Source organism: Lissotriton helveticus, chromosome 9 (assembly GCF_964261635.1).
Source record: "Lissotriton helveticus chromosome 9, aLisHel1.1, whole genome shotgun sequence".
NCBI lineage: Eukaryota > Metazoa > Chordata > Amphibia > Caudata > Salamandridae > Lissotriton > Lissotriton helveticus.
This window is the reverse complement of record NC_136070.1, coordinates 621,793,792-621,818,941: the sequence shown is the minus strand read 5'-3', so window position 1 is coordinate 621,818,941 and position 25,150 is coordinate 621,793,792. Positions and strand designations below refer to the sequence as shown.

At 41.7% G+C, this 25,150-nt stretch overlaps 1 protein-coding gene across 1 annotated transcript in view; it reads right to left on the bottom strand.

Moving 5' to 3' along the window:
* Nucleotides 1–5,261: 5,261 nt before the first annotated feature.
* Nucleotides 5,262–25,150, bottom strand: part of LOC144781696 (cytochrome P450 2C11-like) — a 255,785-nt gene continuing 235,896 nt past the window's right edge. The window contains exons 8-9 of the mRNA XM_078660673.1: nt 24,125–24,266; nt 5,262–5,661 (exon numbers count right to left, since the gene is read on the bottom strand). Coding sequence (XP_078516799.1) covers nt 5,474–5,661; nt 24,125–24,266 — 330 coding nt within the window. The 3' untranslated portion in view covers nt 5,262–5,473. The remainder of the gene's footprint in view (nt 5,662–24,124; nt 24,267–25,150) is intronic.

Sequence of the window (25,150 nt, the reverse complement as noted above, 5' to 3'; positions counted from 1 at the left end):
CCGTGCTGTTCCGCTTTTCTTTCTTTGGTTTCACGTCTTTAGTGAGGCTTCAGAAGAAAGGAGACGTGCTCTGTGTACAGCACAACATAGAGCACAACACTGGGGAGAAGCGGAGCGCTGGACCTCGTCGCCAGTGAAAGGAAGGAAAGGCCACACAGGGTTGAAGTGGAGTTCCTTTAATCGCGTCCAGACACCAGCTCTCCCGGCAGCAACTGCCGTCCAGGAGTTCCACATCTACAAGCATTCCATACATCACGAGCGCGCTCGTACAACCGCATTAAAGAGACAGTGTAACATCCCAACAAGTATCTATAAGATAAAGGTCATTCCTGCCCTTTCCCCTGTGCTGGCATGCAATGGGCTGCCATGCACCAATGCAAGCACCCTTGCACCAGTAATAAGCCCATAGCTAGGGAGAAACTGGTCCTGGGTTGTTTGTGTTCTGGTTCAGGGAGGACCTGGCCTGGAAGTTTGGACTGGATTCATCCCAGGGTCAAGATTAATTTTCATGTGGCTGGGTCCAAACTTAGGCAGCATGGTTTGCAAAAGAAAAATGGGCTGGGATAATACACTGAGCGACTTCCAGTGGTAAGACACATTGCAAGCATTCCTCCATTCACTGTTTGCATTTTTCATGTACTGCCCCAAGTGGCATGGGTATGCCCAGATGTGGGTCCCATGTTCACTGTGTCTCTGGAACCAGGCTGTACCCGTCTCATGAGCCCATAACTTAGGCCATAACTGGTCTCAGGTTGAATGTGGAGAAGTGTGGCTCAATGGTTAGAGCGGCAGACCCTGATGCAGAGGTCTAGCCCGGGACCAAGGTTCAATTCCCGCCTCAGCGGGTCTTGGGCTCAACTTCCTCGGACCTGATAATTCTCACCTCTGTGCCTATTCTAATCAGGGGTCTCACTCTGCAACTCTGGGCAATAGCTTGCTTAATCTCCACAACGGCCCCAACAACGCTAGGATGCCTGGCTTCACCTTGGGGGTGCCCAGGAGTTGGCACTTCACAGGGAAAGGCCAGGAAGGGTTCCTCAGCGGTATTCGTACAAGCGCCGAGATGCCTCATGGGTGATTTGTGCGCTATACAAGTACCACTACATTTACATTTTACATGTACAATGTGTTCAGGCTCAAGAAGAACCTGGCCTGGCAGTTCGGGCTGGGCTATAACCAGTAGGAGCAGAGTCAAGGCTGCTCAGCATATGGCTAGGTCCAAACTGAGGTGGCATGGTAAGTAAAAGAATGATGAGTTGGAATCCCGTCCCCAAGCCATTGCGAGTGGTTAGACAAATTGCAAGCATCCTTACATCACCTTTCGCGTGTTTCATGTCCCAACCTAAGTGGCATGGGTATGCCCAGGCATGGGTCCCATGCGCACTGTGTCACTGGATCCAGCTGTACCTGGCTGATGAGCTCATAACTAGGGCAAAACTGGTTCTGGGTTGCTTGTGTTCCAGTTCAGGGAGGGCCTGGCCTGGCAGATTGGGCTGGACTGTTCCAAAGAGGCATAGGGTCAAGTTTGATTTACGTACGGCTGGTTCCAAACTGAGGCGGCATGGTCAGCAAAAGAACAGTGAGTTGGGATGCTACCCCAAACAATTTTCAGAGGTTAGACAAATAGCAAGCATTACTCCCATCACCTTTTGTGTGTTTCATCATCATTTTAAATGTCATCAGAGATGTTATCTATGATGTCATAGAACATGCCATGCACCATGTAGTATGTGAGGTCACAAGCAGTGCATGGCAAGGGTACGAGTTATAGTTAATTGAGATACCATCCATTTTTACATTTTGCCCCAGAAGATATCCCTCTTGGACTCCCCCACAAAGCCTAGTGGGTCAGAATACTCCTACCCTCCCCATGTTTATTTGTTTAATTGTTCAAGACACAGTCCGAGTCCCGAGTACTAAAATGGCTGCCCAATATCTCTGTTGATGTTGACTATCAGATCTTATCTTTTGATGTGCTGGTCTGGCGGGAATCCCTTGGCAACAGATAGTTCTACATTTTGAACGTTAATTTCTCAAAAACTGCTGAACAAATGTAAACAAAATCACAGAAAGCATGCTTTCTGGTTAAAGATCTAGCTTTCTGTAAAATGTGGTGCAATTTGGTTAAGCCATTTGGCTGTACTGTTTTCTAAAGTTCTTATGGGCAATTACATTGGAAATCAATTTTGGGGACACCACCGTCATTTTCTTATCCCTCACGCAATAGATCGCCAAGCAACTTTCCCATGAAGGAGCTGAGGGAGATGAACTCTTTTTTAGAAAGGCTTCCTGAAGATTATATGCAAAAAAGCTCCTCTATGGAAAAGGTGATCATTATAACTAAAAAAGGCTGTTTTCTTTCGCCGAAAAAAAAAAGGTTACAGGGACATTATAGTTAGGCTTAGATTTCACTCATACTAAACCAGTGAAATTCATCAGTTATAGTTACCTGAGCTAACTATAACTTACACCCCGGCAAAGCACTGCTTATGACCTCACATATTACATAACTCATGACATTGTCAGCGACATCACTCATGGCATCAAAAATGATAAGGAATCTTACAATATCAAACCCAAGTGGGCCAAGAATTATAGTAATTCATTATCCTAACTTCTTCATTGATTCCCTTGTTCAGTCAGTCGACACAAATCACACTGCTGCATCAATATCAGGTCACTGAGTATCTTCAGTACCACAACCTATTTACTTATACAATGTGTTAATAACACCGAAAGGCATCTGATATCCTAATATGTATCCCATTGCCTTATAAAATACACATTTAATAAAGATCAAAACTCCTTGTGAAAATAAGGCCTAAGTGGGCATTACCTCAATAAAGTCTTATCTTAGTAGATTCACACTCATCAAACTTGCCGCACTTCCACGCACCCTATGCGATGAATGTGCAAAGGGCAATTTATTACTTCACAAAAACTGGGACCCAGTGTCTGTGGAGTAATAAATTGCACTTTGCACATTCATCATCACTATCAGTGTACAAGCACCTTCTGGAATTATGAGATAGTATTCGGGGGAAATATCAAAATAATTGAAAGAAAGAATGTGTGCCAGCGACATGCCCAGTATTGCCATCAATGATGTCATATGGGAAGTTATCAGTGATATCATCAATGATGTAATTAAAAATGTCATGAGTGATTTAATCTGTGAGCTCATAAGCACAGCATGTTGGCGCACAAATTCTAGTTGGCTCAGTAAAGTATAACTAATGAATTTGTGTCCGTTTTCTGAGCTCAAAATGTTATGTAATTATAACGGCAATTTAAACTTTTATTTTAACCCCTTAGCCGGGGCCGCGATTTCGCGGCAGTGCGGCACTTCAGCATAATGGGCGGGGCAGCGTTGGCCGTTGGCCGGCGGCAGCACTAGCATGGTAGTGCTGTCGTCGGCTGTTGGCCGATGGCAGCACGCAAGGGGTTAAAACCACCCAAGTTGTCACAAATGTTAAACTTTTTAATTATCAATGCCCTCTTCTTAAAACTACAATTACTCATATTAAGATGTGATGGAGCAGATTTCATCTGGAGTCAGGCATTGTTTTATTTTTTTGTGCTTCTGACAGACTGCATTTAAATTGACACGCACATTTTGGTGCAAGTGAAAAAAAAACATGGCACATGAAAGACATGAAATGAGGCCTCGTCAGTCTGAAATACTTGTGCTGAATTAACAAGTGTTTTTGCAGTGTAGAGAAAAACTTGTGATTTAAGTGGCCTTTTTAGCTTTGAAGATTAATAGAATGTGTTCTCTCTTCCCAGCTCATGTTTCCTTATAATTTACACCCATATCCCTGTTTTAAGAGACTTTGGCTTGTTCCATATTTAGAAGAGAAAAAAAACATGTTCAGTTTCTAACACCTCTTTTATAATGTGTGTGAATTAACAATGCACCAAAACACTACACATGGGGCTAAACGCTTTTTTGCACGAAAAGTTATCTAAAACATTAAAGCATGTTGCTGTGTGCGCTTTATTAACTGTGTGCGCTGTGTTAACTGTGTGTGCTTTTAAAATGTACCCTAATGCATAATAATGCTATGTTATACATTGCACATTTTGCATGTTGTACATAAACAATAACAAATGCTGCTTGAAATTAATAGCTTTTGCTAGGGAAAAATAATACAAGGGTATTAGTATGGAGTTGGGCCTACAATTAAATGTCTGACTGTGAATCCAGCAAGGCTGTGACTTGCATTAAAAGAAGAGAGCATGCGCAGATTACACCACCTTGCCTCAAACCACGAAGGAGTCAAGGCCACTGTGAACTGTACATTCTTGTGATTGTGCCAATGTTAGTTAAAATATCCTTCCAGCCTGCGCTGTGAAGGAAGGAAGGAAAATAGATAGAAACATTTTTCCTAGTAAATGTTGCAAAAGCATATAAATGTATTAATCATTTTACGCTTCTTTTGTTAAAACTGGAATGCTCTAGAATTTTTTAATGAGTCAGATTGGTGAGACCTCATGCCATTGTGGCTGACCAATCAGGTACAAGCTTTTTCTGGAAATGCAACAGTTTGTGTAGTCTGCCAAGAATTAGAGTATAAATAATGACCACTTTGGAGGCGTGGTTTGCTTTTTAGGCTCATTTGGCTTTCAGGCTCATTTGGCTTTTGGCTTAGACTCTGCTTCATTCATATGGTTTAGATACGAGAAACGTCGCGGTAGAGCTTGTGATGAGATTGCTTTTGAGGAGAGTCAGGTGGGGGTTCCCTTGCTCATATTTTTTTCAGACAGTCCTTGCACGTCATATTGTTGGCACAGCAGGCCACATTCCTTTGAGGTCTGGTGAAGAAGGGGCTGCTTGCTCTTTTAGATACAGAGATGCAGAGATCAGCAACAGATAAAAAGGCTTTTTAAATTTAGATACAAAAATTCTAAGTTTATGCTTTGACTAATTAACTGGGTCTGAAAAGATTTATTTTTCATATGCATTTATTTATCTTAATGGGAGATTTTTGCAAACCATTTAATTATTGGTTAGCCTTGCAAGACTCTTTATCTTAGAAACTCTTTAAGAAACTCTTTAAGACTGACATTTTGTGCCACATTTGCTTTTCTACATGTGATGCCTATATGCAGACTGTAATATGTACTGTATTAATGCTATTTTCCCTGTTTTCCAAATTCTGTAACCTGATTGATATTTTACTAATGAATAAAGGGTTAAAGAAAACCTTAACTTTTGACTAGAAAATAAAACCCTTTAAAATACTCAACAACTCTCTTCATTGGTTTAAATAATAATTTCATTTTTGACTGTTCATGTTTATTTAAAGTCTCCTGAAGGTAATACATTGTGTCAAGGGCCCAACACCTTTTCAGCGGTAAATAGAGGTAGCATGAGGGTTTTGCATTGAGAAATTACCAGAAGAAGTTACCGCTGCATCAGATGAAACACTTCTATTAAACATAATCCCTAAATTAACAATGAACCACTGAATCATGTTGAGCGAAGAAGGAGGTGGAGTTTATAAGATCGGGGGAGATTCGAAAATCCACTGAACTCTGGGGTGAGGTCAATTATATCAGGATTTCCAGCTGCTTTTAAGGCGAAATTCTGCAGTATGGTGGTGAAGAAAAGAAATAGCTCCATGCGGGCAAGTCCCTCTCCAAGGCAGATGCGTTTTCCTGTAAGAAAAGACATTAAAGAGTTATGCCTCTCATAATTGTATGCAACAGTAGACTGCAAGATACAGAATTGATTAATAATATAAGTAAATAGCATATTTTGCAATAAAATACAATTCTGAGCTTATTGCCCACATGCTTTTGGCATGCATCTTGTTCACATTTTTTGTTATATTCTTGTTGAGTTTTTTATTGATACACGTGAGAACTGGTTTATGGGGACAATCTAGCATCTAGAGAATAATGGACCCCAATTGTATACATTGAGTTTGCTTAACATTTGTGCCCTCGGGAACCTGTATTAGTTTAACCTCAAATCGAAAACCGAGCACACCTCTCTTTCGCAGGTAGAAAAGGCAGAGCAGTCCAGTACTTCCTCAGGAGGTGATGTGGGCTAGAAACTCAGAAGCCAGTAATATATATAATTTATTCCATAAATCATTACCCAGTCAGGACTTTTATTTTAAAGAAGGTAAAGTACTTTAATGCACACTGCTAAAAACGGAGTACTTGGTGGAGATAACAATTTTAAATATATAATAAAAGGGGCCTCACAGATAAGCGTAATCACCTACACTAAGGATTCATCAATGAGGGCAACTAATTCCCAAACACTGCTCCATTTCTGATGTCTGCAAACACCTAGTGAAAAACTGCTTGCCTCTCGATCCTAAGTAGCAAAACCAGCAGTACCCCTGAATATGCAAATTACATTAGTGTTTGACTTTCTGCACATACAACGCAGGCATACTGTTTCCTGTGTTCATTAATCAAAAGGAAGCACTACAACCTTTAATCTACCCTGTCACATCAAATATAATCAGGGTTACTTACTTCGGTAATAATAACACATTACTATTGTTAGGTATTTCACTGGACAGGTAAATCAACTTTACACAGATTTAATATTCCAAAAACCGGTAACAAAAGATCAGTTACAAGAGGGGCAAACATTCTTCTGCCCAGACCTAAACATACATTTCCCCATTTACAGTCTCCCCCCAGTGGCGGGGCATATCTACATTCAATTATTTTACTTCCAAGGAAACAGCAAACATTTCATAATCCTGCTTAGTTCTGAGAAAGGCAACCATTGAGGATTCTGGCTCTGGGAGTCAGGTATTTCTCACACACTCTAGTGGGAGAGTCCAAACTCTGGTTGGTGAGTTTCATGGTGTTCTGAGATGAGAATCTACTCAGCAATTATTCTCTCTTTAGCTGGTTTTACAGAGGTTCCTTACATTTGTTTATTAACCCCAGACTGGTCAGACTAAAGATGCTTTTAAACAAATCCAATCCGCAGATGAGGTGGTGATGGGATTTCCCTGTCAATGGAATCTGAAGCAAAGGCATGAAAGAGAGAGGGGCCTCCCTAATCATCTACTGCATAAAAATGTTAGCTGTAACACCTGTGGGAAATAAAGCAGGAATGGGGCAGGAACTGGACATAGCCATCAAAAGGGTATATGTTGCCCTCCTTTCACAGTACCGTGACCCACTTCAAGGATCTCAGGATTGTTGTACAAAATACAGGCTCTCTCCATCTCGATCTTGATAATTAGTAACAAACTGGAGATCCCAATCAGACTCCTGTATCATACAGTAAAACACAACAGTCACATACCACACTCATTCCAAACTGCATCCCAATATGCACAGTGCATGTGCACTATCTGTTCTTGTGCACTGTAGCCTACACCGAACCCCATACCCTAGCTCTCCTTTGGGCAAGTGGCTTTAAATTAATAGGTGGGCACTAGAGGCTACAGCTCATATCAAAATAAACAGAGCTTGCAGTGGGTGAAACGCCATTAGGATCACCACACAACAAAAGCCCAGATAACAGAAGTCAAAAGCAAAGCACTTGAAGTTTTCATTGGTTAGAGTCCATATCCTCTACAATATGAAAGAAAGTAATAATGCAATTACAAACAAATACATATCAGTTTACAAAGACTATACAAAAGGTAATTCATAATATTTTCAACCAATTTGGTTTGGACTGTATAAATCATAAATATTTAAATATATGTATTATTTATTTTAGGGCTTCTATAGCAAGGACCTCATCAACGCCAATGCCAGAGTGCTTTGCACACTAGCAAAAGCTAATTAACAAATGAGTACAAGTAAAACAAAACTTATAAATCAAAGAATCATTTGAGTATCGGGCTTTTCAGAGTGCTTCTTAACATCAATAATATTACAGGTGGAAATGGTTTTCATGTCACCTTTTGGTAATGTCATTATGGTTGACTTCAATCAGTGAGTTTGTACTAACTAGTTGATTCTCCCTAAGTTGAATGGACCAAATAATACTATGTTTTCTTATCTTTATTGATGCCAATGCATGAAGTTGTTATTTAGAGTGCTAGTTAGTTGAGTCTGTTGAATATAATTTGTAATGTATTGTCAAAATGTACAGCCCTGAGGAAGCCCCAGGCCGGATGGCCATGTAAAAGGGGCGAAACAGGTATTGGCTGTCACGGACAAGCACCATCACTACTATTTGCTCTATCAAAACGGTATACACCTGTTACAACGCATTTTTTACTCCGCACTACCATTACAACGTGACTTTTACTCCGCATACCATTACAACGCATTGCGCTGGGGGGCGCTGTAGGATAGGGAATAAGTTTAATTTTCTATCCAACACCTTCCCTAGTGTCCACGGGGACTGGTGTTGGAATAGAAAATTATACTTACCACTATCCAGCGCCCCAAGGCGCTATGCGTTGTAACGGTATGCGGAGTAAAAGTCGCGTTGTAATGGTATGCGGAGTAATAGTATGCGTTATAACGTCATACATCCTATCAAAACGGCTAATAAGGGTTCGGGACCGATTACCCCTCTATCTCCTACAGTGCTAAAGTGCATGTGCTTCTCCCCTAAACATGATGACATTAGTGTATACCTTATTAGCCTATTTGTTGTGTGGATAGGTCCCTTGTGGAGTGGTATACCATATACCCAGGGTCTGTACTTCAAATGCAGTGGGCCTGCAGCACTAATTGTGCCGCTCACAGAAGCAGCCTGTCAAACGTGTCTTAGGGCTGCCACCTCAGCGCCTGTGTTGGCAGTTTACTGCCACTTCAACTCTGCATTTAAAACTACTTGCCAAACCTTAAACTCCCCTTTTATTACATATAAGTCGCCCCTATGTAGGCCCTAAGTAACCCTAACAGCAGGGTGCTATGTAAGTAAAAGGTAAGACATGTACCTTTATTTTTTTTGCCTGTCCAGGCAGTGAAAAACAGCCTATCTCAAATTTCACTACTGTGAGGTCTATCCCTCTCGTAGGCCAGCACTCTGAATTCTTTAGCATACCTTTAAGCTGTAATTCTTGGTCAGAGAGGAGTAGCTTTATTCTTGTTTCATACCTTTGGAATGGTAATGATAAATCCTCCTTAGTGGTGAAGTTATATTTAATATTACTGTTTTAGAAATGCCACTTTTAGAAAATGTTCAATCAACTCACAACTGCCAGTACTGATGCTACTCCTCCACACTTTTAGTTTCATTCATGACCACTGTCTTCAGTAGTAGTATTGTGAGTCATTATTCATAATACTTTTTTTTAATAAAGACTGTCATACACAAACGAAAAATATGAATATATCATTGATATACATTACAATACATCACACCCACCCCACATCACGACAAGAACATTTGATACAAAAATGACATGTAGTACAGCAAACAAATGTGCCAGTTCTAAATGTAGTTGCCCAAAAGGAAATTCTACTTTTTACACACTGTACAAATAACTATAACCAATCAGTGCTGCGCTAGTTAAGGCCAGAAGTATAATTTTCTGTAAGTTATACCCCTGACCTTAACTAGCACAGCAGCGATTGGTTGTTTTGGGCCATTAAGCAAGGAGCTCATAGTTATTTGTATAGTGAGGAAAAAATATAATTTCCTTTTCCACAACTAAATTCAGAACTGACATATTTGTTTGCTGTACTACATGTCCTCATGGACGATTTGAAGACCCCCATCTACATTTGAAGGCAGGAATTTCTTTCTAAATACCACACATCCTCAAATGAGCCTGAACGTTTTTTTTAAAAAGTTGTGCTTGGTATGACAGCAAATTATATGATGGTGTTTAAAAGTAGGGGTTATCTAAGTTAAAATACAAGATCACTGCAGATGTGGTGTTACATTGCAATTTTTCAAAGGTTTAATCTTTCTGGATTTTTCAGTACCCAAAATCAGAACCACAGATCCAGGGCATGCCTGATACACCTTTATGTATTTTCTAGGAACCGCAAAGCAAGACAAGTGTCACTTTCTGATACCATAAACACAGGGTAAGATTCATGACCCTATGGTGGATCCACAGTCCTGGAATCAGAACTTTGAACTAAATAACAGATTGGCAGTGGTAAATGAAGCTTTCAACCAGTTTGCAGTCTTCGGCTTGGTTTCATAGATCAGATGGCTTCACTGGAAACTTGGTACATAGCCACTGGTACCATGATCCTTGTGAAAAAATCGGCCTTTTTAAAATAATTTAAGCATGGGGGCTGGCTTTGGCTTGGGGGATACATATGCATCATTATGCAGGCATTCAACTTTTGTATAGCATGCAGGGACTGTCTCTTGAAATGGAAGTAGCAAACCTTTTACCCAATTTGATGGCCAGCCAATCAGATTGTTTTGGTTTTGCAATTCCACCTTTGGGTTTGCAAAACCAAATTGACTGATGGGAAAAAAAACGTTCGTAACCAATCAGATTTTAATAGATTTTTAATTTTTGGATTTGTCAAGGTACTCTGTTTCAGATATCTCTAAAATCTTCATGCTCAACCAGAAACTCTTTCGCTAAGTTCTTGAACTATTGACCAAACCAAGAAAATGCACTTCTTTGAATAAAGTATTATCTTTATGTCAAAATTGGTGTAATCTTTGTAATTTGTTTCTGTATTGAGACCAAAGAGACCCTACAGCTGCAAAGTTATTAAGTTTAATAATAATGAAGTTTCAATTTCAACTGTGATCTACTGTAAACACTATAAAAAGTTATACACTTACCCACAAAGTTATAATATAAAGTCCTGATGTAGTGGCCACCATCTAATGCTTCCTGATGTAAACATTAGGGGCCAATTACGATGGCGGACAGACTGGAGTCCGTCCGCCATCGTGTTGGTAACTGGGACTATCCGCAATACACCCAATTAGGATGCGACTGCCACCATGGCGGTCACACTTTGCACTTTAGCATTGTGGCGGGTGCTGCTGACTGCAGCACCCACAGCGATGTTCAAAATGCATTTTGTGCATTTCACTGCACTACATGGCAGGCATCACACAGTGCCTGCCACTTGGTGCAGTGAAATATAGGGGGGGTACCTTGGGTACCCCCTTAGTGCACCCACACTTCCCCCCAACACAAGGGGGTCCTGCAATGGACCCCCAAAGCCAATCTCCCTCGGGCCTTTCAATGGCGGTTTTGCCACCTTGGAATGGCTGGCTGGAGGCAGCATCCTAATTTGGCAGACGGTGCATGCTTGACATCACCACCATTTTTTGGATGCAGACCGCTCCACCAGGCAATCGGTACATGTGCCTGTGGTAGTTCTGTGGCAACCTGTCTTTTCGTCCACTATGGTCGCAGTCTGGATCCCCCCGCAATCGTAATGTGGAGGGGAAAATGGTGGTTCGATGGCGGAAGGACCGCCACCGCATGGCTGGTGGTGACGGTCCTTCCGCCATCATAATCGGCCCCATTAGTGAGGCAATGACTGGCAACCATCAGGAAGATTTCAGATTCCAGTCTCAAAATACAATCCTTTACACATCCATTCCATAATGCAGTGGCATACAATGCTCTTTTTTTCTCGTTAAGAGCGCAATTCTGCAGAGAAAAAAATGTTTTTGTGCTCCGTCCTCAGAAGTTGTCACAACTTTTTGATTTCCAATAAAATCACTTGTACAGCAAAATAGCTAAACAAGTTAGTTCAAACTTTTTGTCCTAATAGTTCTTTCTTACTTTAAAAAGTAGGAATTTTCAGCCGGCCTAAAGATGTGTTTCAGAGTTAATGTTTTATAATTCTAACACAGAATACCTTCAAAGAATTCACACTGTTATATTTGGTCTGCTGTCCAATATAATCTAAATAATAAATAACAACTTGGAACGCCTCGTAATATCATTACAGTTGTCTCACCATATGAAATCCATTATATCACGCCACAATTACTCCTAAGAATTTGTTTTTGTTTTTTACTCATGCAAAATCCCAACACCAATAATAGACTTACAGCCTGATTCATCAAGCCGAAATCGGCTCGCAAAGGGCCAGATTCTGAGAATCTGGCCCTTTGCGAGCGCTATTTTTGCATTTGGGATTCATCATCCCAAATGCCAAAATCGGTAATAGCGATTTCGCTATTTTGCGAGGAATTACATTTAAGGAATCTCTATTTGAGATTCCTTAAATGCAATTCATCATCCTTTTAATAATTGCTAATTCGCAATTTCGGCCCGCTATTTACCGCGAGGTCAAACCTCGTGGTAAATAGCGAAAAGTTAGAAAAATGCTTTTAAAAGCATTTTTCTAAGTTGCATGTTGCACACACACATGTCCTTTGGACATGTGTGTGCGCAACACCTGTTTCAATTTGCTTTTAAGGGGTGCTACAGGGTGTCCTTTGGACACCCCTGGCACCCTTTAAATCATAATAAGGAATACTCCCCATTCATTCCTATGGGCCAAAAGGCCCATAGGAATGAATGGGAAGTTATTCCTTATTTGCGATTAGCAATTTGCTACTCGCAAATAAGGAATGTGTAGGAATCGCTATTTATTTAGCAATTCCTACATGAATCCCGTTTTGCAAGTCCTTAATAGCGATTCCTTATGAATCGCTATTAGGGGCTCGCAAAACGGGAGAATGATGAATCAGGCTGTTAGTGCCTGATTTAGAGTTTGCGGAGAGGTTATTCCATCACAAAGTTGACAGAGTATCCTCTCCACCAAACTGAAGGTTTACTCATCTGATTTACAGATAGTCAGTATTTAGGTCGGTGAGACCTCTCCAACGGCCTGAGAGAGTATTTGACACTATTATTCAGAGTGGCTAGTTTTTACTTTTGCAAACAGCCACCCAAAAGGTGCCACTATGTAAAAGTGGAAACTTTTCAATAGCCCCCAAGCAAACAGAGAAAACTCCCACGGTCAGGGGTCATTGGTTTTTTTTCAAAGCTAAATCCTACACTGGAATTTTGTTTTTGAAAAAAAAAAGAAAATTAAAGTGTGCAGTAAAGTGCTGTCATGTTGACTTCGTCGCACGGAACGCTTTCAATGCATTTATAGAAACTGCTATGATGGACGTTCCTGTAAATGTAAGAGATGTCCTCCTGGCCGGCAGACATATCTAAATCTGGTGAGCAGCCCTCACCATCATGGGAGTAAAGTACTCCACCATAGCCATGGTATTAACACCATCTGTCGAAGTCAAAATCATGCTCTTAGGATTTAATTCAACCTTGCTACCTTCAGCAAAGTCTTTGGGATTGACTACAATTTTAAGGATCACCATTTCCAAACACACCTGTAAAGAATAACATCTCAATTTCATCTCTGCCTTTGAAGGAAATTCAGCAAACCATTCCACATGAACATTTCAGGACCACAATTCAAGAACTTGCTTTTTCACACCTAGATGGTGGGAAAGCCTGTCCCGCAAATGTACCTAAACATTATCTAAAGACACTAAGAACTACCTGCCAGAGAACACCAATCTTGTATTCCAAAGTCAACAGGGGGGAAATATTCTCTGTCTTTCACCACCTACTAAATTAACACAGACACTCCCATGGTGGTCTAAGTCTACCATCGATAGAGCACTACTCTCTAGCTTTACACCTTTCACAGCTGTCTTACTTGCTCCCAGGTGCAACTGACTCTCCTCAATGGGTTTCAATAGAACGTTCAATACTTGAATGTGAGGATGGTCTTAATTTTTTGTACAATGTTCGTAAACCTAGGACTACTCCTGCACATCCTGTGCTCAATGCCACATATCAAACATGGCAACGTGCACATCGTCTACTGCGCATTTCCCATCATTTACATTCTAAAGCTCCCATCTGGAAGAATGAAAGCATTTGAATTAATGGACAAGCACGTTCTTGGCCTGAATGGAGCTCAAGAGGAATCTCAATCTTAGATCAACTTATAGTAGGTGGTGAACTGAAATCTTTTGAGATTCTCTGTGAAGAATTTGATCTTCCTTTACATCAGGCTTCGAGATATTTACAACTTCAACATTCTCTGAAGAGATGTCTTGGCCTTCCCCCTTGGACACTGCAAACTTCGCCGATTTTGACTTTTCTTTGTACTTGGGGCCGACATAAAGGTGTCATGTCAGGTTTATATAGATCTCTGATTAACCATTTATATTTGCAGCCACTTCTTGCTACTCTCCGTGATAAATGGCAGGAACGGCTTCATATCACCATAGATGAAGATACCTGGCCAGACATATTGGAAGCCCTGGATAAGGGCATTTGTGAAGCACGAATGAAGTTCTGTGTTTTTAAAACTTTACGTGATTCCATTGGACTCCCTTAAAGTTGCAACGAGCTGGATTATCATCGCATTCTAGGTGCTGGAGATGCTCTGAAGCTAATTGTGACCTCCTGCATATAATTTCTGAATGTCCTTTTATAAAACAATTTTGGCAGCAAATAGGATCTACACTACTAGAAACTATTCCTCTTTCACTCCCTTTCACACCTGCCACTATTTTGCTACATGACTTTACAAGTTTTCCTCCTATTTCACGACCTCAAAGTCGACTCTTACTCACTGCACTTACTGCTGCTAAACTTTGTGTTTTAAGGCTGTGGCAATCCCCTAGCCCTCCCTCCAAAGAGGACTGGATGGTTGCGATGATACAGACAGCATCCTATGAAAAGGTAATTTATGGGATACAAGACCAAGAACAAATATTCCAGCAGGTGTGGACCCCCTTCCTTTGTGATTCCTGAAATTCGAATTCTCTTTTCTTTCCCTCCCTATATATAGCTTTTTCCCTTCTCCTTTTTCCCCTTTCCCTCCTTTTTTCCTCTTCCTTGATCTATTACAGGTGTATATAATTTGTTACATACTGATTTATATTTATTATATTGTTTTGTAATCTATGAAATTGCCTATCTTTGAACTCCAATAAAAAATTATGACACAAAAGAAATGCACAATAAACAAACAAACAAGAAAAAAAAATTAACATAGACACTTGTCAATAGTAAAAACAGGGAAAGGGGAACTAGATAAGCAAGGAAACAGACACTGCACATTATAAGTCCACCTCATCATTCTGCCTGGAAGCTGATGCCTGTAGGTTGTAAGGAATAACTAAAGGGAAGGGAGAAATATTTAATGATTTGCCATACCCGTAATACATTTACTCTCAACAGTGATAGGATATGATATAACAGTATCATTATGTAATCAGTTCTCTGTGTTTTGGTAGAAAGCTGATGTACTACAAAATATAGGGTTACAAGTGGTTAAGTAACTGGACATATGTTAAATGGTCATCCCTCTATTGTGGTAAGGTAATTAACTCAAAAATCACAGTTTTGCATTACCGGCTGATTATAGTTTTAGTAATTATGGTTTCTACTCAGCTCTTGTGCAACTGATAAACAATTAAACAAATATCTGTGATTCCGCTCCTTAACGCTAAAACATATAATTTGTTAGAACTTCATGTTCTTTAATGCTAACTATAAATACAAATAATTTGTTCATAAACAAAACATGAACATATTTCCAGTTCCTTCACAGGAGAAACACCAAAGTTCAGTGCAAACAATTTCCAAAGTCTATGTAGTATATAAGGCAAATGTTACCATAGTTCAAAGTTTATTTTCCAACAAAATTCGATTTCCAAAACACTTCTCTGTATTCACAACCTGTCCTTTAGTAAACTGTCTCAAGAAAGCAACTGTCTTCCAAGAACAAAATCATGACTCAAAGTCGAAAGGACCTAGCTTCAGCAACAATGTAGCTTGACTGTCTAGTAAGGAAGTCATGTAACATGAGGCAAGTTATACTGGATGATCCAAGACGACCCCATCCATTTCCAAACAACATGAGATTTCGGGACTCTGGGAAATGTTATTTCTCCCCATTGCGTCTTTGTGTACTTAATTCTCCAGAGAAATAAAGCCTCACGCCAGAGCATCCCCAAACACTTTCTAAATGCAGCCAGCCCTGTCTTCTGTAAGATTAACTCAAGGTTTAGAGGATAGTTGTACCCCTGTGTCCTCCGAACAATAAGCCAAGCTTCCTGACCTGTCTCAGGACACTATCAGGCATGCTTAAATATTAACAAAAACATTGGTTCTTTCAGAAAAAACAGAATTAAAACGTTATAATTCATGGAATGCATGAGAGGTCTACTCTTATGTGTATCTCAAATGCCTCGGAATCTAGCCACGTCTATCATTCGAGTCCTCAAAAATGAACAACAATTTAATGTTTCAAATGAAACCCTAGTCAAAGTAATTTCTCAGATAACATAGTTGTGTTGTTATGTATTGGATAGTATCTGATGCAATCCAAAGATCAATGTGTGTGCAAAGGTGCTCCAAGTGAACACACGAAACAGTGTAGGTGACCAGTGGCAAATAATAAAATAGTGCACAACATATAAATCCTTTATAACAAAGTTGGTGCAATATGAATGAGGGGACTGTTATGACCAAGTCCTCAGAGCATTGCCCCTTTATCAACAGGGAAACAAATTGATAATTAGTCAGTGCACACTATAATGTTACATCAGAAGGTCCTTGTGATTTTGCTCCCTTGCAGCAGCATAATGTTTTTTTTTCTAGAACCCTATATTTTTCCCATCCATTAGGTACTTGTACATTTAACCTAAATTTCTACAACCCTTTTCAGCACCTATTTTAAATCTTTCTCTGCATTATGTAATTCTTCTTTAGAACATGCTGTTTTCTCTGCAGGTGGCTTTCTATAGTTTAACCATGTTCAGGGCTCCAAACATCCAGGAATGGCAGGCGTCTATTATCCCCTGAATCCATCGGGCTAATAACCTCTTAGTGTCAATCCTTACGAGTTATTTGGACTCTTTTATGTTCCTTTCCAAATAGGCAGAATTTAGATGGTCATTGCTCTGTATTTCAAAGACACCCTACATTTTTTTTTAATTCATGAGATCTAGTTATTTGGAGGGCATCCACCCCATAATGTTATTAATTTTAACATCTCTTTGCTTGATTCAGTTGATTTCCATGATTTTCTCTGTATTTTTCTTAATTTCTATAACCATTTAAAGATGTCTTTCTCCCACTGCCTAGTTCCTATATTAGTCATGATAGTGTCTGGACACAGTGGCTTTACCGTCATTGATCATATTCTGAATTGATGGCTTTCTATTTTTGGCGACTGCTCTGCTCTTACTGGCCAACAGAGTCTTGTTACAAAGATCACTCCCCTGTGCAAACTTTGCTACGTCACTCCTCATGCTGAACTAAATTTTGGATTTCAGATGGGGCACATGCCTGTCCCAAAGTACTGAATCCGCACACACTGTGACTCTGAGCTTGCATTTCAAAATGTTGGAAGAAACTGCTTTGCATGGGAAGATATTCCATGAAAAGCAAGGCATTGTGACTGAACCAGTGAAAATACTAAATACTTCCACCTCCAATGACGAAGCTTCATCTGGCTCCCCTGAAAACATCCACCCATCTACCACAGGGCTGTTTAGTGAATGCATATGAAGTCCCACCCTCGTTTGGATGAAGCCTCAGATGCATATTTGTTCTGCTGGGATGGGCTGCGATGGGCTGAAAACAATATAAATGACACCCATGTGCAAGAAGATAACTCCCAATGAATGAGGGCTACTGAAAAATGGGCCCATTGTGGGGGTACGTTATCAAATGTTAAAACAAAATACACAAAAAAGCCAAACACGGCAGCCAGACGCCGTTACGACTTTGAAGAAAGTGCTCTCACCCCTCGCCTTAAGCACTTTTACTTTAGATTTTTTGGGCAGTTTTCTGTAAAGACAGATGGTGGCCAGGGCCTGCACAGGCCCCGCTACCCAGTAGACTACCTGCTAAAGGATAGCCCAAGGTCCTTAGATTGGACCTGATTGACAATAGGCCATTAACATGTGTAGTAGTTTCCCTTAAGCATGCTGTCCATTAACTTTGTACTGCTTATGATGTCATTGTCATGACAATGGAATGTTATGGTTTGAATCCCAGGAGGTTGTCAGTTCCTGGAAGCTGTGGAGACGAACAGTCAATAAAGTATGTGCTCTTACACTTACCTGCCTGGTGTAATCACTTCAACATGCTATAAGTTTTCAAGTCTTTATTTATTTGATTTAGTTCTCTACTGAGAACAACAAATTTAATTCAAAACATTTGTTACTACGATATAGTTTTAAAACATTCAGTACAAATTTTAAAAAGGTTTTAAAATTTTAAATAGGTTCTGACACACAAGTTCATTTGGGGGAAATGTAAACAGCGAAATCAAACTCCGCACAGTTCCACTATTGTATCTAAGTTGGATTGGTTTTAATAGCGCCTTCTTGCCTCTACAATTTTAAAATTTGGGCATACCGACAGAACATGCTTTAGGTCTTGCACTCCACCATTGCAAAGATCGCAACAACTGGTAACTTTTTCGTTGCCTGTCCATTTAGAGATGAGTGAATTTAAAGGAAGTAACCCAAGCCGAAGTAAGATTATACTATGCCGAATTTCATGTCTTAAGGTAAAATGGATATATTGTTGGACCTCTTTGCATTCTATCGATCCAGCACAGAGCTCATAATGGTGCAACATTCTATAAGAATATTTTCAACATCTGCTCATCCCTTTCTGTAGCATATTAACCATAACCAGTGTCTCAAAATCCTGACTCTGTAATTCCAAATGCCCCAAAATCTAGTAAAACAAGGTGTGGAGCTAGCTCTGATGAAAACTGTAGTAGTTCGGGTGGTTTAGCAGCCTGGTTTAAAGTGGCTGATTTTACCTCTGGGAAAGTCTGGAAAATAATCAGTGGAGAACTTTTATGAATACTTATAAATAGTTGAAATCCAGTGGTAGATCCAGGTGGGGCCCACCGGCAATTATTTTTGTGAACTGGCACTTATTTTTCCTCAACAGATTTTGCTCTAGAGCAAGAAAGAAAAGCACAACCGGGGAACAGAAAGGCAGAAAAACAGTGAGGTAGCAGGGATAAAAAGGAATGTTCAATAGTGAGGTAAAGAGACAGAGACTGTTTGGTGGTATATTACAAAGGCATGAGTTTGAATAACCTATGTGCCTCATTGGTATTCGACATCCCAATCTTCAATAACACAAGCCCTGGATACCAGCACTTATTGTTTTACAAATTAGGCACTGTTCCAAATACATGCTGGTAAATACTTATCAACAGCTAGATATTTGGACACTGACTATATATTTTGAAAGTACATATTCAGTGCACTTACATACTGGTGTAAATTCAACCTGCTTCGGGGGACGCTGGGAGGCATTTCCATCAGTATTTTCCTAACCAGTGAGGCCCTTTTAATAAAAGATTAACACTGTTTGGTGGAACTGCAGCTTCCCTGGAATGTATCAGATTTTTCTCTGAAATCTTGATGGATGAGAACTAGGCCTGGGAGGAGCTTGAGTTCCCTAAGCAGCAGAGTGCCTTAGGTCGTGCAGTTCGCAATCATTTTTAGCATGGGTGTTTGACCCACGATGGAAAATCAGCAAGAACAGTACAATGCGCAGTGCAAAAGGGCGCTGCTTCTTTCTCCAGTAGATTTTCTACCGAGTGGCAGCTTCCTTAATGCAAACAGATGGTTTCTCGAAGCGACCGGTCACGACCATTCGTGATTGCCTGCGTTGAGAAATCTCGCTGGGAGGTGGTGTATTGTTGGATTTTTCTCGATCCTGCTTGCCAACTGAATGTTTGCAAGCAAGGAAAAAACTCCGCTTTGCAGAGAAGATTTTGTCAGAACACTGCATACTCTTCGGAGTCTAGAAAACTCCATGAATGGAGCGGAGTTCACCTCCCAGGACTATTGAGAGCAATTTCCCACAACAGCAAACAGAATTTCTGAAAACTACCTTCTAAATTAACAGTATATACTCTTTGGCCTAGAATATCGACGTTTGTATGCAATATCCCATTTTAAGAGGGTGACCTGGCTTGCACGGACTCCATGCCAGATCTCCAGTGATAGTTACTTTTTTTAATGTTTATTTTTTTATTGATATAGAATGAAAAAAATCAACACAGATACACAAGCATATTCATGAATCATATGTAGGAAGAGGTGATCCATATACATTTTGATAAATCAGAGTATCGATCAAAATAAAGCCACGGAGCACGGTTATTGCACGTCAAGGTGTGGGCGAGTCATCCAGGTCAATGCTACGAGGTAGATTACAAATCTCCCCAGGGTATGTGTTCCAGGCCCTCCAAATTAACGACCATTTCTTTGGGCACCCCTTACGACATAGACCATCTTTTCCCGGAACATGCACCAACTTAGGGGGGTGAGTGGCCCCCCATTGTTGAGCTATGTTTCTTTACCCCACCATCAGCCCCAATGTCACACATGTCCTGCCCATTCTTCCCAAATCTGTAGGTTCCCACACATTCAACAAGCATCTCTTTGTCTCTAGAACGATATTAAGTCCCAATACCTCTCTTAGCACCATGTGAATTTGATGCCAGTATCTCTGAATGAAGTCGCACTCCCATATTATATGCATGAAGGTTCCCTCAGAGCCGCATTGGCGCCTGCATTCACTCCCCTCAGCCCTCCCTATCCGGACAAAACAGGGCCCAGTTACATACACTCTGTGGAGGATTTTAAGCTAGACAAGTCTCAGCCTGGCTGATATGGTCTCTTCCTTTGGGGAGGATAAAGCCTCTTGCCACTCCTCATCATCTAGCTCGAGGCCATCCCTTTCCCACTTTACTCTGAGTTCCTGTCGGTGTTCAGCTACGTTGTTGATGAATTTTTTATAAGTGAGGGATATTGTTTTATCTGGTAGGTAACCATCAAGGAGTCTGTCCTCGAGAGGAGCGTAGTCTGGGAGTGAAGAGCCTGTGGGTATGTTTGTCTGTAGTGCTTGGGTGATCTGACGGTAACGGAAATATTCTGTATTGGCAAGTTTGTATATCTGTTGTTAATACACAAAAGGTACCACCGCCCCTTTAACCAACACATCCCCTATGTTTGAGATCCCGATAAGGTCCCATTTGTCGAATCCCTTTGATTTCCAAAGATCGCCTAGGATCTCGGAGTCCCAGAGAGGCGTGGCTGCCGTCAGTTTCCGTTCCCAACCCAAACTCTTAGTGGCGGTGTGCCAGACCAGTACCGAATGTTTCCTCGGATCAATCAGGGGAAAGCGTTTTGGTTTGGAGTAAAGTGCCCTGTAGCAGTTCCCGCACAGGAGTAGCCAATGGTCCATCGCGTAGCCGAGGTCGTCCACTATTCGGTATGTACCGTGGTTAATGGTCGCAAGGTGTGCTGCCTAATAATATTTCTTAAGGTCGTGGAGACTGATACCACCATCGTACCACTGAAGAGCAAGTTTGTGGAGTGATATCCTTGGCTTCCCAACCCATAATAAATCTCTCTGCATGCCCTCGATTTCTTTGAAATAGCTGGCAGGCACTGGGTCTGGGAAATTTTGAAGTGCCTATAGGAAGCGAGGCAGGGACATCATCTTGAAGAGTGCCGCTCTTCCCAGTAGCGATAGACGGAGCGCCTTCCACACTGCAGTGTCACGTTTCAATCTTTCTAATGGCGGGAGTAGGTTACGGTTATAGGGGTGCTGAGGGTCGGCCGTCACATATGTATCCAAATATTTAAAGCCCTCCGTGATGATTTGAATTGGGCATCCCCTAGGGACAGCAGGGTGGTCCCCATTGAGAACATATAGAAGGGATTTGCCCCAGTTAATGGAATAGCCTTAGAATATCCCAAAAATTGCGAATATATCCAAAACTGCAATTATCGACTTTGTGGGAGCGGCTAGGAACAATAGGATATTGTCCGCATATAGTGAGATGCGGTCCTCCCAGACGGAGCCCACCTCAGTCCTCGTATGAATGTGTCCCTCCGGATCCATGCCGCCAGGGGTTAGAGCGCTAGGGCGAAAAGGAGGGGAGAGAGGGGACATCCCTGTCTGGTACCACTCCCCAACACAAAAGGCGCCGACCTTCTATTGTTCACTACCACCTGCGCTAAGGGCTTGGAGTAGAGGAGCCTGATCCACCAGATAAATTCCTCCCCAAATCCCATCTTCATAAGCACTGTAAATAGGTAAGGCCATCCATTATATGGTGTCAAACACCATTGTGGCGTCCAGTGAGACTACAATTGCTGGCTCTTGTAACGTGTTTAACCGCCCCATCACTCCATGCAACCTCCGGAGGTTCAGGGCTGTGTTGCGGTGGGGCATGAAGCCCAACTGGTCCGGATGCACCAGGTCCCCGATCACTTTAACAAGACGGTTGACCAGTAGTTTAGCAAGTATTTTGGGCTCCGCATTTAGGAGGGAGATGGGTCTGTACGACGTACAGTTTGATCTGGGTTTGCCCTCGTTGTGGATTGTGACTATTGTGGCTATACGTTGTTCAAGCAGCAGCTCTCCCCGCTCCCTACTCTCAGCGAGCATTTCCTTCAGGAGAGGGGCCAGTTTGTCCGGCACCAGTTTGTACAATTTGATTGGGAGACCATTAGGGCCCGACGCCTTGCCTGTCAGGAGGCAGTAAATTGCCGCCGCAGTTTCATCCTTTGTGAAGTCGCTGTCCAAGAGTGCTCTCTCCTCAGATTGCAGGAGGGGAAGGGCAATGTCTTTGAGCAGGGATTGGGAATCTTTTTCCGAGTATTGAGTGTGTGTGTCGTATATGTGTCGTGAATGCGTTAACTATAGCCTGTGGGTCTGTGAATGCTTGGTTGTCTTTGTTGATAATTTCCAGCACCAGTCTAGATGCCATCTCTTTTCTATCCAACCACGCTAGGAGCTTCCTGGCTTTATCACCCAGGTCATACACCCTGCCCTCAGATTCCCTCACAAAGGTTTTCGCCCTCTCCGTTGCTATCGCCTTGTATTCATCTTGTTTAAGCTGCAAGGCGTGTGTCTTTTGCGCCCTTACCCCCTCCTCTAACTCCCTCTTTTCCTTCTCTGGAAGTATTGATCCATAGCTAACAATTGGGCTCTGTGTATTGCAGGGTCCCAGAGGTGCCACGGGTTGATGGGGGCCACTATACCTTCCCCCCACGCCCAAGTTCCACATGGGTCCATACAGGGGAATGGTTGGATATACATCTTGCCAAATGCCTTAATTCACTGATAAGTGTTAAGTGTGTAGCTGGGACAACGACATAATCAATTCGTGAAAAGCTATTATGTGCACCCGAATGAAACGTGTGTTGAAGACTGTCAGGGTGAAATACCCTCCATATATCGGCTACACCAAGTGTATCTAGGAAGTCCGGGAGCCATCTAGCAGCTGTACCTGTGTCCCATGGGGGATCTCTGTCAAGCATTCCAGAGACTACTGAGTTAAAATCTCCTCCCACCAGCAGTAGGCCTTCCGGCAACAAGACCAGCACCGACAAGCAAGTGACTGTGTGCCACTCCCATTGTCCCGTGATACCTATATAGCGGCCTAGATCATCCGCCCATGTGGATTGGATCATAAAGGGAAAGGAATTTTGCCTAATTATACCCAGCCCTCGAGAGCCAGTGGTGAAGGCTGCATGTGCTACTAATTTATAGCCCCATCTGTTTAGCGCCTTGCAACTATTGCCCACCAGATTGGTCTCCTGAAGGAGAACCACATCCAGAGCATACCTTGTGATGTTTTGTAGTACAGCGCAGCGCATGATCTTGTCCCGCAACCCATTTACGTTCCATTCTCAAAAGCTTAAGATTGCAGTCCCAGTGCATGTGTATTCAGGTGATCGGAAGCCATCATCTCCTCCCACGTAAAGATACTTTTCCGTGCCGACTTAAAACAAACAAAATGAACAACATTCCCCCAATCCCAACAACCCCATTCCCTGCCCCCTGCACTTTGGGCCTGAAACTGCCCATAATTCTTACTTGCAGAGGTCATGTCGCCCAACTTGAAACTAAGGGTAGAAATGGGGTGTGAGAGAGTCGCTACAGCCCTCCCCACTCCCTTCCAAAAAACAGATAGTGTCTCTTCTGCTCCTCGAGATGGTGAGTTCTAATATCTATGCCTCCCCAAACTCTGTTGAGCCCTTTAAGACAGTGTCCACACCTGTGTCCTGATACCTGAGGCCCTCGATGGTGCTTAGAGCCATTGAATTGCACAGGCAGTTTCAGTGCTCCCCAGTCTGTCGGCCATTTTGCGTCCAGAAAAGCACACTATTACTTTTAAAGATAAAGTCAGATACCTGTAGAAAATGGCACAAAAGCATCATTCTTTTTAAAGTCTCCGTTGTCATCAAGGAAATGTTTGGGATCAAAACATTCTGGCCTTCCAAACTTCTTTTGGTCATATAGCACGGTGGACAGTACTGGGATAACATCCATGCCCTGTGTGAAGACATGAGCAGAATATTAAGCATGTGCGGTTTGTCACATATCATATTAACATAATTGGAAACAAGAACATTTGCAGGTAGCTGCACTGAGGAAGGGTGAATAAAGTTTGAAATTTTTAATTGACAATTTGACCAAGTGTAGAAAACAGTGCAGTAAATTGCAAGAGTTTAGGTAAGAACAATCATAAAATTATCACAACACAATTTATATCCAGCGTTTCCCAATCAAAGATGGGCAACTAAGAATGCATGATATATTCTTCAAGCAAGGCTGTGAAGGCGCCATGCAGAACAAATTGTGGGTGGTCAAAGTGAGTTGTGTTATTGATTTTTTACTGGTCTACTTAATTTCTCTCCTGCCAGTCTCTGAACCCCCAGAGGGCCAGTTCTAGGACAAGGTGGTCAGACCAAGCATCTCCCTAAAGTTGCATTGGCAGTGGTTGACAGCTTAATTATGCATTTAACAAAGTTTGATCTTCACTCATGCAGGTGTGTTTATTGCACCTTTGCCTAGGATGGCAAAACTGTAGGCACGGGCCCTGTCCTTACATTTCCTCTTTCTGATTCTAGAGCAGGTGCAAGCAAGGCAGCATAGAATTCAACTGAATAGGAAGAAACACAACTACACATGAGATTTCAGTGCAGGCTTCCATAAGTATCATCCTTCTGAGGGAAGTAGGATTAATGTCTGTTACAAAGGCACTGTTGATGTGTGAACCCTCTTTAGTAATCTTACAAATACTGGCTCATATAAGTTTTAGTGTGAGAATTACCTTACTCCACTTCACTTTATCCTGCAGGTTGCTGCTACCTCTAAACACCAGATCACTTCACCAACTTAAGACCTGTTTTACTGTGCAGCTTTAATGAATCACT